This window comes from Girardinichthys multiradiatus, chromosome 19 (assembly GCF_021462225.1).
Source record: "Girardinichthys multiradiatus isolate DD_20200921_A chromosome 19, DD_fGirMul_XY1, whole genome shotgun sequence".
NCBI lineage: Eukaryota > Metazoa > Chordata > Actinopteri > Cyprinodontiformes > Goodeidae > Girardinichthys > Girardinichthys multiradiatus.
In genome coordinates, this window is record NC_061811.1 from 34107790 (window position 1) to 34122569 (window position 14780).

At 40.0% G+C, this 14780-nt stretch overlaps 1 protein-coding gene across 6 annotated transcripts in view; it reads right to left on the reverse strand.

Annotated features, from left to right (window-relative positions):
- The window catches only part of atrn (attractin), a 184306-nt gene that overhangs the window by 147812 nt on the left and 21714 nt on the right, over nucleotides 1-14780 (reverse strand). For all 6 annotated transcript variants that reach the window (XM_047346206.1, XM_047346205.1, XM_047346208.1 and 3 more), the window contains exons 5-7: nucleotides 9400-9596; nucleotides 2439-2607; nucleotides 74-164 (exon numbers count right to left, since the gene is read on the reverse strand). In XM_047346206.1, coding sequence (XP_047202162.1) covers nucleotides 74-164; nucleotides 2439-2607; nucleotides 9400-9596 — 457 coding nt within the window. The remainder of the gene's footprint in view (nucleotides 1-73; nucleotides 165-2438; nucleotides 2608-9399; nucleotides 9597-14780) is intronic.

Consider the following 14780-nt stretch of genomic DNA (forward strand, 5'->3'; position numbering starts at 1 on the left):
ATTTATTATTCCATCAGCAGCTCCAAAGGCACTGAGGCACACTTAAAACCACAAAGACCATCCTCTCATGTACCTCGTGCAGGGCTAGTGAGTGGCCATATCGTGGGGTGACCGTGTTGACGGAGGGGTCGAGGGTCAGCCATGCCTTGCTGCTGAGGTTGTACCTAAATGGAGGGAAAGTAGAAAAATAAGGCCAGTTTAGATCTCAGAATGTACTGCATAAGGATGAGTGCTTTAACTTCAGTAACATTCTTCCTGACCTCCCCTCAGGGACCTTGGCAAGATCAGTGGAAAACAACTTAAACAATATCTGGTATTACAGGTCTTTATAATGCTCCTGGAGGAGAAAAAAACACTTCTGATAAACAGGTTTATCTGTGGCATCTACAGGAGGCCAAATCATTTGTAGAAGAAAAGATGGAGCAGCTCAGCCTAAGGCCCCTGCTGGGAATAGAAAGACATCAAGAACATCCCCAAAAAGAAACTTAAAATTGCTTAGATATTTGTAATTAGAGTTTCCTCCAATATCAACGCCTTTTTCCTGTCAGGCTTACAAAGCTGTAATTGTATCAGTTCAAATTATCAGCAAGATCATTTGTCCAAGTGTCTGATGTGGTGAGAGTCCAAACTAAGCTCAGTCTCATGAGAACCTCTGAAGGCTTCAGGTGGAATGATTTCCATTTTTTTTAATCGGTCAACGCTTTGCCTGAACTAGGTCTAGTCTCCTCACTGTCTGGATTAGATGGTAGAGCTGTGCAGAGAAAATGTGTGGTGACTGGGACGGCACCATTTTCAGCTTGACAACAGCAGGTAACAGAAAGGCTGAACAGAGTACAGTTTTATCTGCTGAGCTTCCAACCTCAGCCTGTCATGGCGGAGGCTGATGAACAGCAGGGCTAGGGGGAGGAGGGGAGGTTGGATGAATAAAATACGACCCATTTATACAACTTCCTAAGATGACATTTACTATGAAGTGACCAGAACTGAACGGTGTCACTGCCACCTCATACACTCATGATAGCATTGAAATTATTTTATTTTTATGATATCTGTGTATTTAAAATAGAAAATGCTAAAGTTCAATATAAATTCAGGGAATGATTTTTACCGGAGGGGCTGCCCAGAGGAGCAGCTTGGTGGGACAGTGATAAGCAATGTTGTCTTGCAGCAAGAAGGTCCCAGGTTTGAAACCAGGCCTGGTGTTTAATTTTTTGGGATCTCCGGGCTTCCTCTCACAGTCCAACATCACGAGTGTTGGGTTATTTAGTCTCTAGAAAGTGTTCTTAGGTGTGATTCATGGGCTGCGGACCTGTCAAGGGTGTACCTCATCTCTGGGTTCAAGACTGCTGGAGATAGGGACCAGCCCCCCCTTGTGACCATGCAAGGATAAGCAGGTATAGAAAATGTATGAATGGATTTCTACAAGAAGTGGGTTTTAAATATGAAATCTGCAAAAACATGAAACTAGAAGAAAAACAGTAAGGACACAAGGAAGGAGGAGAAATAGGGTATAAGAAAGAAAAGGAGGTCAGACACAAGGATGCATAGATAGAAGGATGCAAGGAAGGATGGTAGGAGGGCACAATGAAGGAACAAGTGGTAGATGGAAGGAAGAAGAGAAAGTATAATGACAATGGATGAAAGGAGGACAACACAAGGAAAGAAAACAGGACTCAAAGAAATATACAGGAGTAAAAAGGGACATGAGGACGAAACGGACACAAAATGAGAAAGGAAGGACAAAATTAAGGGAATTAAGTTGCAATGACAAAAAAAGAGGGAAGAAAGGAATAAAGCAACGGATGGATTAGCATACAATGAATGAAGGACAGATGTTAGGAAAGGAGGAAGGACACAATGAGTAAGTGAAGGAACGAAGACAAGTATCAGAAAGAATGTAAGGAAATGGAGGCAGGATACACAAGGAAAAGAAGCGTGATAGACCACAAGGATGAAAGGACAGAAATGAGAATAGAGGTAAGGAAACAAGGAAGAAAAAAAGGAATGAAGGACACAATAGAACATTTAAACCCCCCCATACCTTTATTTTTGCTTTCTTTAGGTAACTAATTACAATCCGTGATCCTTCTAAGGAATAAGTGTGACATTCTGAAGTGGTGTTTAGGATGAGGAACATCGAAGTATTCTGTAACTTGTTTAGAGTATAATTAAAGTCTTCATTTTAGCTTCATACAGAGAGCAAAACCCTTTCTCTGTTCATTTTAAGAAAACCTCATTCTGGGGCTCCTCCCTGACAGTCAAATACTACGTTTGCACTCAGAACAACAAGTACGTACAAAATATTTCAATCTATCAAGCACACCTGCTACATTTAAAACCCTGCAGTCACAGCAAGAGGAAGACCAACATCTTGTTTTCTGGATCAGAACCGCAGCCTAAAAACCACATGAAAGCGGTTTACAGAAAGGTGAACTTACGCTTTGACCATGTGATAGTCAGAAGCGTTGAAGACATAGCCTCCGATGACCCACATGATACCCTGCTCCACCACAGCCTTGTGGGATGCTCTGGCCAGCCCGGCATAAAGGTACTCCTCGCGGCTCCAAAAGGAGGAATTGGCAGGAACCGAGACAGAGCAGTCTGGACCTGAACAGGGACGGAAACAACAGAATCAAGGCACGAGAAGATGACATTTAGACATTTATTATTCTTTTCACAATGCATTTTCTTGAAATGTTCCCAGGTTAACATTCTGCGCTTTGCTAAGGCCTCTTGAACTTTTCATATTCTGTCAAGAATTAAGGTCAGTCAGACTGGATGGAGAGCATCTCTGAACAGGAAATGTGTAAGACTTGTCACAGATTCTCAATTGGATTTGAATCTGAACTTTGACTAGGCCATTCTAAATGTTTAATGGTGTTGTCCGGCTGGAAAGAAAACCTTTTTTTGTTTTTTTTTACCGTGTCCTGTCCGGCAGCGTAGCGCTCAGAATTGTTGTCTGAGTGCCAAGAAATTGCCCAACAGATTTACTTTCACAAGCGGAGCATCACAGCTAATGCTTTAAAGCTGTACTTGATATTTATAAAAGAAGCTTTATTATAAACTTCTTTGGGAATATTTCAATTGTTACGGACACGGAGACTGAAATGAAAAGGAAAAAAGAACTCAAAAAAGAGAGAGATGGGGGAAAAAGGGAGAAAAGGAGGAAAGAGTGGAGGAGAGAAAGAAGGATGAAGAGAATACAAGATTACACCCTGCTTGCTTCTACACCTGCAGCTGTTTTTTTTTTTGTTTTTTGTTTTTTTAACAAAATAGTACACGGTAATTCTGAATATAAAATGTACTTAGTGAGAGGTGCAGCCCAATATAGAACATCTGTGTATCTGTCAACACCTGAAGCTTAACACTTGTGAGTATGGGTGTGGACGCGCTGGAAACAAAACCTTCTGCATCAGTCTTCCGCAGCTTTTAATGTTTTCTTCATCTCTTACCACGCAGCTCCACGGCATGTTGCTGCCACCACAACAGTTGCCATTGGGATGGTATGCTCAGGGGGATGTGTAGTGTAATGTTTTTGCTACGTGTGGCCTTCTGCATGTAGGCCAGAAAGTTTAGTTTGGGTCACATCCGACTAAACCACCTTATTCCACATGTTCACTGCGTCTCCCACATGGCTTGTGGCTAACCTTAAACAGGGTCTATTCTGGCTTTCAACAATAGCCTTCTTCTTGCCACTCATACATATAGGTCAGGTTTAGAGTGCACAGTTTACACTTGTGTTTACAGATTCTCCCACCTGAGCCATGGACCTCTGCAGCTCCTCCAGAGTCACCATGGGCCTTTTGGCCAATCCCCTGATTAACGCTCTCCTTGATCAGTCTGTCGGTTAAAGTTAACAGCATGTATTGGTAGCTTTGTGAATGTACTGTCCCAATTTTGGATGATCAGAATCAACTTTAATGGCCAGGTTAGTGAGGACAAATAAGAAATTTGACTTCGGTGTTCATCGCTCACATCAAACATCAGTCCAGAACAACAACCACGATAGGTAAAAACACTTTAGTTTTCCTTCCTTTGATGATGATTATGATAGTGGAAGAGTGCTCTGTGAGATGTTGAACTAGGGATGCATGACAGATCAGCATTAAAGTCAGTATCGGTCGACCACAGTCCATTGTTAAAACACATCGTATCGAACAGATAAATAAAACTGGGCCTATATTAATAACAGACATTTACTTCCATCTAGTTTAATCAGTACCATAAATGGATAGAAGTTTGAGGTTGTAAGCCGACTACATGTGTAGCCACGGTGGAAGCTACCGAATGATTTGGTTTACTTTGCTTTAAACTGTTCTTAAACAGACATTTTAGCTTTTTCAGTTAGAGCATATCTAGGAAAATATTATTTTTAGAAAACAATAATTGTGGCCTTGGTGGTTTGAGTGAAACAACTCCAACAGATGACTTTAATCATAGGTGCCTTCCTGTGTTTATGAACTAGAACAATGAGGCCAACATAAACTGGAATTCCAGGAGAATGAGGGGAAGAGAGTCTGACAGCATTTCTGGCAAATGGCTACCAATAAATTTTAGTTGAGAAATAGAAAGCTTGATTGATTCATATCAGCAGCTTGTGGTAGAATTCATCTCCTGTCTGTCTTTCCTACTTGATGAGATAAACCTCATGTCTGATGTCCAATGGAGTCATAACACTTCATTCATGTTTTTGCAAAGAGGAAATCGAGTTGCATTTGTCATAAACAGTGAACCAGCAGGCTTGCTCTAGAAAAGGAAGTGGTACACTAATATACTCAAGGTTACTTCACTTTTATGGTTGCTGTTATAAATAAAGAAGGCCCAGCAGAGACTGTACTTCCTGAGGCAACTCAAGAAGTTCAACCTTCCACAGGAGCTGCTGGTCATCTTCTACACTGCCATCATTCAATCTGTCCTGTCTTCATCCATCTCAGTGTGGTTTGGCTCATCCACAAAACAGGACAGGTCCAGACTGCAACAAATAATCAGGAATGCAGAGAGAATAATCAGGGCTGACCTTCCCTCCATCCAGGACTTATACAGGTCTAGGTTCAAGAAAAGAGCTGGTAAAATCTCTGCAGACCCCACACACCCTGCACATAAACTGTTCAGAGTTTTACCTTCAGGCCGCCGCTACAGAGCACTGTTTACTAAAACCAGCCGCCACAGAGACAGTTTCTTCCCCCAGGCTGTTTCTCTGTTGAACATTCAATAGAGTACAGAAAAACAGCATACAGATGTTGCAAATGCACCTTTTTTATTAGATATGTGTATATGGTACATTGTACATTGTAAATTGTAAATTTGTATATTCTGTAATGCAAAAACAGAACAAAAGAGCAAAGTGTACCGGAGTCAAATTCCTTGTTTGTATGTACGAACTTGGCAATAAAGCTGATTCTGATTCTGAAATGAAAGCAGTATTATGGCTCTTCAGCACGGTCAGAAAAACAAATTGTAGCTTCTAGTCTTTTAGGTGGACATTTTTAAGGCCGTGTATCTGCAACAGAAAGATTAGATGCAAGGCCCGCTTCACTTCCCAGACATCTGTCTGAGTTTGCACTTGTTGGTGTAGAAAATTAGATCATTCGGAAGGTGGCAGTAAAAAGCAGAGACTATGCAATTCCACTGTGAAAACACCATGACAAAAGGTAATAAAGGCAAAGGAAAGTGCCTGTCTGTTGCTAACCTCCCTCAGCTTTGGTAATGGGATAATAAGCACACAGCGCTGCTGATATAAGTGCAGTTAAATTAAGCAGTAGTGTCTGTTCGTTCAGAGCAGTGCAGTGGAGCTGATAAAGAGCTAACAAAGCAGCTGGAAGGGCCAGATGGTCCAATTCAGGGACACAATGTTGCCAAAATCAAAGAAGAAGCAGATTTGGCAAAAAGTCGATCCAAGGTGATTCTGTTTACAGCAGGCGAATGTTTGGACCAACAAAAGCTTCACTAATAGCTGGTGGAGGCTCAAAGTTTAGTTTGATAATAGAAATAATAACGCTGGACTAAACACTCAACTGCCTCAAATATTCACGCTGGTTTATGAAAAGCAAAACCCTGGGAAAGTTTGTATTCTTATGATTCCACCACCATGTCGACTATGTTTCAGTTCTACACTTTTCCAGACTCCAGTTGCTCCACTTTGTTGTTCTGGACTTTAGGATACAAAACATTTATTTATCTCTTGGTTTCCCTAATCAGAAAACACTGCAATGGGCAAGATGGTCTAAGAGTCAATTATGTGTTAAAGGGCTATTTTCACTGCATTTTTGCCAGTTTCGATCAGCTCCATTTCAAATTCTAATAGTAAACGTGGCCTCATTATTCAACAAGCAGAACAATCTCAAATCAATTTCTTGCAACTCTTGTACTTCCTCTCTTTGCTTTATTTGTGCACACAGTAGACACAACATGGTTTGAGTGGGGGTCATTGTTACTGTTGGCATGTGTGTTGGGATGTGTGCCATTAGAGCTCAAAACGAATAATAATAATGTTTGTATTCTGAATTTTATAAAAACTAAATTATTTCAGACAAACTTTTGACCATTTATTTTAGAGCTGCACAATACATCTAACTGATGGCATTCATGGTAATATCAGTGTGTGCAATACCAGAACGAGTGCTCTGATGCAATATTTGGTGGGATATAATATTTAACAAGTCTTCCATTCATGCTCAGCAGAGCTATGACACATCTGGCCAGGTTGAATGTATTCCAGGCTTTCCTAATGCCCACAGCAGTAGTTTTATTTCAGTAACTAACATGCTAAAGCTCACAGAGTTGTGGGGGGGGGCACTGTGTACTAGTAAAGGGTTTTGTAAATCATTACTTAAATCACTCACTTAAAACTGTGCACATATATTTATATTATATTGTAGATATGTTTATACTGTTTGATTTGTATTGTATTGCACCGACTACGCCAAAACAAATTCCTTGTATGTCCAAAAACGTACTTGGCAATAAAGCTTTTCTGATTCTGATTCTGATTCTGATTATTGATGGTATCACAATTTTCATCAACATTATAGCAAATAAATATTTTCCTGAAATGGTGCAGCTCTTATTTCTTTGAATGGAGAAACACTATCCTCACTAGAAGACAGGATCAATTCCTGACCTTTTCTTTGTACAGCCAGCAGTGCGGCAGATCACTATCTGTTATCATTAGGGCTTTGAGGATGCCAGGTTATTTTGCTCTGGTTGGGATTTGCATGAATATACAAAAAATATGCTTTTCCATAAAATGCACACATAATGGCAGATACTGATGTGGGCAAAACTGTGGCGTTTGCTTTATATGGCCACTTAAGAAGCAGTTTCAGAACTGGAAGCATATGCAAACTGATATTCGCAAACACTTGTGGTGTCATTTATCTGGCCCAGAGTCTTCTGAGCACAGCTTGTGGTCTGCAATACATTCTTTTGTTTTCTTGTTTGCACTATTTAACAAAAGCAGTTTAGGACCCAGTTTAAGAGCTACTGGTCATGTTTAAATCCTAGATCTAAAAAGGGTCTAAAGGCTAAAAAAGGTTTCATATATAGATGAGTTCTATGTAAATCCAAAAACCCAAATGATGAATGAAGTGGAGGAAAACTCAAGTCACGATGTGGCAAGATCAAAGATAAGGAAAGGAATATTCTTATTTTTTCCATACTTATCCAGACTATAAAGACTAAGTAGCGACCATGTATAATATCTGCTGGAGCCATATTTTATTCTACTTTATGCCTGAAATAGCCTTTTCATATTCTGAAAAAAAGGGAAACATATGAAAGACGTTTTATTTCATTCATCTGTCCACACATTTTCTACAGCCTCTTAATCCAAACTGGAAATACATATTTTAGCTGAATTCAATTTCAAAAGACACATTTTCCTTTGGTTTGGAATAAAGACTTGATTACAAAAATGTCCTTTTATTTAAGGAGAGGCAATGACATTCATTTAAGTTTCCAATTCTAGCGGACAGGAGTGGTTTTTCTCCAGCACTGGGATGTAAAGTGTTGCTCAAAAAACTATGTCAAGGTGAAACTAGTGCATGTTTGCTAACCACCTTAATGCTTTTCCAGGTAAAGGTCCTATTTGTCATACATTGACAAATAAACTCCAACTTATCTTGAATGTTCCATAGTTTCATTTAGAAACGATTGAAAAAAGGAAACTAGAGTCACAGCAGCACCTTTAAATGTCAGAAGGTGCACTTTCTTCACCATACTGTTTCTAGATGTTCTTGCCATGTTAGCAGAGTTTTAAACTTCCAGCAACAGCTCATTGGTCTGGTCAGGTGAGGTGCTGCAGGGAGGGGAGGGGCTGAGTATCTCCTATAACAGAGTGGCTGAAGAAGACGTGTGACAATTTGGGCAAAAAAGTATCAATTATATGGAGGTATTGATTATTTTTATCTTGTTCTAGAATAAATAAACTAAGGAGGTGATGTTACAGCATCTGTTTGCAGGGATACTAGGATAACTAAGCTCTGTGTACTCGTGCATTAGTATTCCTTAACAAAAACACAGAATAAAACAGCAGGAGGAGCAAGCATTAACAGAATGACAGAATGAAGTAGCTCTAACTTGGCTCTTAGTAGAAAAGCAAACCAGACCTTTAACAGAATCAATTAAGAAATGGCTCTAGCAGCAGCCCTAGTTAAGCACTAGAATCCAAATTTAACAGATTGAAGAGGTATAAATGCCACCGATCTGAAATCAGCTACGTTTTATTTGGAACATCTCAACATAAAGCAGTAGTTATCAGTATGTGGTATTTTGAATGTTACAAATTAATGTTCATATTTGTATTGAATTCTCTCAAATAATCTCCCTACTCAAAATAGATTGTTAAAATTAATTTTTTGCACAAATAGCTCTTCCCTAAATTTTGTAGACTTCTTTACGTTGAAAGCAACCTTCTCTCCACCTGGCAGCAGTAACCAACCTTTTCTTCTAACTAAATCACATGGCACCTTCTGCAACTCTTTGTGGAAATGTGACATTGAGCCCAAAAGGTCAAACAAAGAATGCATTCTTACATAGAGGGTGGACAGAACTAAGCTAGTGAAATCTAATCAGTGATCCAGCAGCTCTGCATGAAACAAAGACTTGACCAGAGATGTTCAGTCGATTTTTATGCTTTTTCCCCTTCGACAAAGCATTTCCACCACTGTATGAAAGAGAACTGTAACTAGCAAAGAGGCAAACTGTGCTTTAGTGAACTTCTCATATCAACAATTTTGCCTGATTAAGTTTATGACCAACTCCTTTGAAGTAGAACCGCTCCTCGGTTTTAGTTCCGATAAGCGAGCCTACTGAAACTAACCTGAGCATAGTGTGGTGAGTCAAGCAAGCGCCTATCTAAAAATGAAGCAGAAACGATTTAGCCAACACGCCAGGCAATACCTTGCCATCCAGCTCTGCAGATGCAGGTCTTTCCCTGGCAGTGACCTCTTTCAGGATAGCCGCAGTCATCCAGGCAGTATGGGATGTCACAGGCTTCACCCTTCCAGTTGGCTTCGCACTCACAGTAAACCGAAGCAGTGGTGTTACCCACCCGGCACTCGCCTCGGCCAGAGCAGTTGTTTGGACATGTGTTCACCCTACCATTGAGACATGATGAAGAAAAACATGAAAAGAAAGAAACAAAGATCAACACAAAACATGAGGAATACCTTTATTACAGATACATTAAATCTGAGTGTGCAGCGTCTTCAGCCTAATGTTAACATTTGGATACAGTTCTGGTTAGAAAGCTAGCAAGGTCGTCAAGTTTGGGATGTTGATTTTTTTTTTTTTTTTTTTTTTGCCATGGTGGATTGACCATGAAACATAAAACTGCAACAGATTTCAAGACCAAGACTTTGGTACAAAGGTTTGAATTGATTGTTTATTTCTCTAATCTAGGCAGGATCAAAATTACTCACACAGGCTGAAGTATGTAAATACACCCCATTAATGTTTTGTTTAATGTCCTTTAACAAGTTGCACATCCACCACATGTGCCATTTGTAGCACATCAACAAGCTTCTAGTTAAACTCTGCCTGGAAATGAGACCACTCCTCTCAGCAGAGCTGTTAAAGTAAACGTAAACGGGTTGATTTCCTGATATGGACCCAGATTTTCAACCATTTTCAGTAGGGTTCACATCAGGGCTTTGCTGGCCCAAGTTGTTGGAGGTTTAAGGTTTAAGCACATTTATTTGTGGACCACTACTAAATTCAGACTACTGTGTCTACTCCATATTATGATTTAGTCCAACATTACTGTCTACACCTGTTAAAAATACACACTGCTCAAAAAAATAAAGGGAACATTCAAATAACTCATCCTAGATCTGAATGAATGAAATATTCTCATTGAATACTTTGTTTTGTACAAAGTTGAATGTGCTGACAACAAAATCACACAAAAGTCATCAATGGAAATCAAGTTTATTAACCAACAGAGGCCTGGATTTGGAATCACACACAAAATTACAGTGGAAAAACACACTACAGGCTGATCCAACTTTGATGTAATGTCCTTAAAACAAGTCAAAGTGAGGCTCAGTATTGTGTGTGGCCTCCACGTACCTGTATGACCTCCCTACACCAGCATATGGTCTCACAAGGGGTCTGAGGATCTCATCTCGGTACCTAATGGCAGTCAGGCTACCTCTGGCCTTGCGGCCAACCAAAGAAGTGCCACCCCACAACATTACCGACCCACTGCCAAACCAGTCATGCTGAAGGATGTTGCAGGCAGCAGATCGCTCTCCACGGTGTCTCCAGACTCTGTCACGTCTGTCACATGTGCTCAGTGTGAACCTGCTTTCATCTGTGAAGAGCACAGGGTGCCAGTGGCGAATTTGCCAATCCTGGTGTTCTCTGGCAAATGCCAAGCATTCTGCACGGTGTTGGGCTGTGAGGGCAACCCCCATTTGTGGACGTCGGGCCCTCATACCATCCTCGTGGAGTCGATTTCTAACCGTTTGTGCAGACACATGCCCATTTGTGGCCTGCTGGAGGTCATTTTGCAGGGCTCTGGCAGTGCTCCTCCTGTTCCTCCTTGCACAAAGGTGGAGGTAGCGGTCCTGCTGCTGGGTTGTTGCCCTCCTACGGCCTCCTCCACGTCTCCTGGTGTACTGGCCTGTCTCCTGGTAGCGCCTCCAGGCTCTGGACATTACGCTGACAGACACACCAAACCTTCTTGCCACAGTTCACAGTTTTGCTGAAAGTGTGTTCAGATGAGCGTGTGTGTATAACTGGGTTGACCTTTGAGCCAATTCCTGTATTAACAAAATACTGCTGCCCAGCCATGTCAGCTGTGGTGGTAAAAAAACAGTTTGAGGGCATCTTTTTAAACCATGTTGAAAAATGCCAGGAGTATTTCCAACCCTGAAAAAGTAAACTAGTGTTTTCTACAGAAGGGGGAAAAAAAATCTGTCTAATAAATTTTGATAGAAACTAAAGCGATCAGCCATCAAAGCAGGACACTGCAGTGAGATGGTAATTTCTCTCTTCGAACAGGCACGTTGAAAGCAAGGGAAAGGACACAAAGGGCTCCCATCATTCTTTCATGTTCCTTCTTTGGGTAACGGTTTGATGTTTCAGCTACTCCTCCTTTCGCAGACACCAAAGACTGGGGGCCCGGGGGCACTTTGACTTCATCCAACTGTGTGTTTCTCAGTCAGCTTCAAATCTCATCGCTATGGCGACAGCATGTATGAAGCAGAGAAGAGCGTAGGGATGTTTACAGCGGACAATGACTGTACTTTGGTTGTAAACTGTTTGCGGTTTTCTTAAGCTTCTGTTTTATGTGTGACGTTAAATTTGATGTCTAAATGATTGTTTTACCCTTACCTGCCAAAAATGACTTTTTTTTTTTTTTTTGTACATGACCTTAACAAAAATCTCTAAATTTTCATGAGCAGACAACAGATTCTGGATCCACAAAAGCTTTCTAAGTTTAGGTGTTTAATGTTAGTTTTTGGGGACTTTCACGAGATATCATAATTCATGAATACTTAAAATTGCATGTAGCAAGGGTAGAGGATAACATTTATTTTTCAATGCATCAAGATGCAGTGATGGACAACTCTGACCTCATCAACAAACATCAAAACCCGACTGGCTTAATGGTAATTTACAACCAAATTTTGAGGAACGCAAAAAAAAAAGATGTCATACACTCGATCCTGCATCCAAGGCATCACATGAAAAATGACTTTGACAAAAGCCCCACCATATAAACTCTGTGGTCATTTTTTAAAAACAAATACATTGGCAAAGAAAGCTTTAATCAGAAAAGAACCTCTAAATAAGAAACTCTGGAGGTGTGTTCACAGGTGTGACAGAACATCTTTTAGATGTGCATGCCACAGATCTGGCCTTTATGGAAGAGTTGCAAAAAGAAAGCCATTGTTGAAACAAAGACATAAAAAGTCCTGTTAACAGTTTACCACTAGACATGTAGGGGACACAGCAAACATGTGGAAGGAGATGACCAGATCACATGAAACTAATATTGAACTTTTTGACTCATAGTCATAACACTGTGTCAGAAAGCTCATACTGCACATTACCCTAAAAACATCCTGCCAGTGAACCATTGTAGTGGCAGCATCATGGTATGGGGTTGTTTTTTCAGAGAGAAAAGGAAGTTAGTCAGAGTAAATAGAAAAATAAAGGGCAACGCTGGTGTTGGGACCACAGCCATGGGTTACAAAATGAGAGGCCAGTAAGAGCTTTTCTGGAACTTTCAAAATAAATCGCGTTAACCTACTTCCAGCACAGGCAGAAACGGGGGTAACAGCGGACATCCCGTGACGTCAATGTCCGAATAAAAACCCCGCAACACACTGACCTCTTCCACGCAGGTCCCCAGCAGAACTGGACGGAGGGACACAGCACGCTAATGTCTCTTTGCAGGCAAACAGACATAACTCTTCAAACTGGATCCAAGAGTTTCATACGATCACGCAACCAGATGCACTAAGTTAAGTAGGAATAAATTGCTGTTTGTGTATCCGGTATTCATTCATGAACGGGTGTAATTAAGGTACAAGCGTTGCTTGACTTTCTCTCTGAGCTCTGCAGAAGCAAACTGTGTTCCAGAGAGTTCCCAGCAGAGACCCTGTCTCTACGACGCCGAGTGGAGCAGTTTTCCCGGTCTCAAGGAAGGACAATGGGACCGCATCACCGTGGTTACAGCAGTAACGTGCAGTTTGGCCGGCCAACAGAACGAGCCACCCCACCCCACAGCTACGGAGGTTAGCTGCAGTTAACCCTTTGTTCACTGTGGAAGCTTTATTCAACTTCGTCGCCTGGACAACGTTTCCTCAGCACGATTTACATAAGAAGTTGTGTTTTGGGCAGAAAGAAGTAGTTTAGAATGAAATAATCAAAACATTTTTCGTTTTATGACGTTTGGTTTTGTTTGTGTTGAAAACTCAGCTATCTTAGTGCTAGCAGATTATCTGCTCAGCACATGTGCTCCGTTTGTGTTCTGTGTTTGTGTTTTTTTTTTTTTTTTAAAGTTAAGACAAACTTTATTTAAAGGGTGATTTTAAAGACAGAAGATTGGCCATAACGCACCGTCCACGCTTATGCATTTTAACCTTTTTATTAATGGTACTTTAAAGGTATGTGTTTGATTCTGATGATAAGCTATAAGCTTCTTTTGTCAGCTTCAAGAACACGTGCTTGCCTGCTAAGATCATTTACCCAAAAAGGTTGTTAGTTTTCAATCTAGTAAAATAATATTTACCTAAATATTACTTTACCATTTCCTTAATGTTTCCATAAATATTATTTCAATAAATAAAGGCAGCTAATTAAACACCATTAAGCCCCATTTTTCAAAGATTTGGTTCTTATTCAAAATAATATTTCCTTAAATATTATTTTACTATTTTCTTAATAATATTTCTTTAAATATTATTTTAATAAATAAAGACAGCTAATTAAACATCATTGAGAATTAGTCATCCAGAAGGTTGGTTTTATTCAGTAAATGATTCTTTAAAATATTATGTTATTAAAATAATATTTTATCTGATCTTGCATTGTGAGTGGTTGTCTAAACGTTTGCTGATTATTGCCTAAGTTGGTTCCAAGACTAACTTAACTTCATTTCCAGATTCTTCAAGATAATCCTTGGTTCTAAAACACAAAAATTGCATGGTAATGTTGCATCACTCTTTTGGTCATGGTTTTCAACCATCTTTGATCAACTTGTTTATATTGTACATAGCCCATTAGTCTTCATTATTCTTTAATTCTGCTTGGTAGTTTAGTTGGATTGTTTTAGCATATTAAAGAGTTTGTTGATTGAAATATGTTTGACTTTGAGTTGACTTATTTTTGTTAATATATTATTTTATTTTAAGAAATTGTGTGAATTCATTCCATGTGTGTGCAGAGTTTTGCTGTTCAATGTCAGAGCTCATCTCACATCTTTCTATTTTGTTCTAATATCATAGCCTTACTGGGCTGGTATTCACAGGACAACCCTTAACAGACTTAAATATTATTTAATAAAATATTAAAGTATTAATATTAAATAATAATACAATAGTTACTGGGTTGAGGGTTCACTTTCCGACAGGATGATGACACTAAACACACAGCCACACTAGTTCGCTTTAGGACAAAGCATATTTATGTGCTACAATGGCCCAATCAAAGTCCTGACCTGCAGGACTTTCTCTGGCAGTGACTAAAAGGGACAAAGATGTACATATCTAGATCAGGTAGAGACATGCACCTGAAATTCCACCAAATTCAACCAGAATTCATCTGCA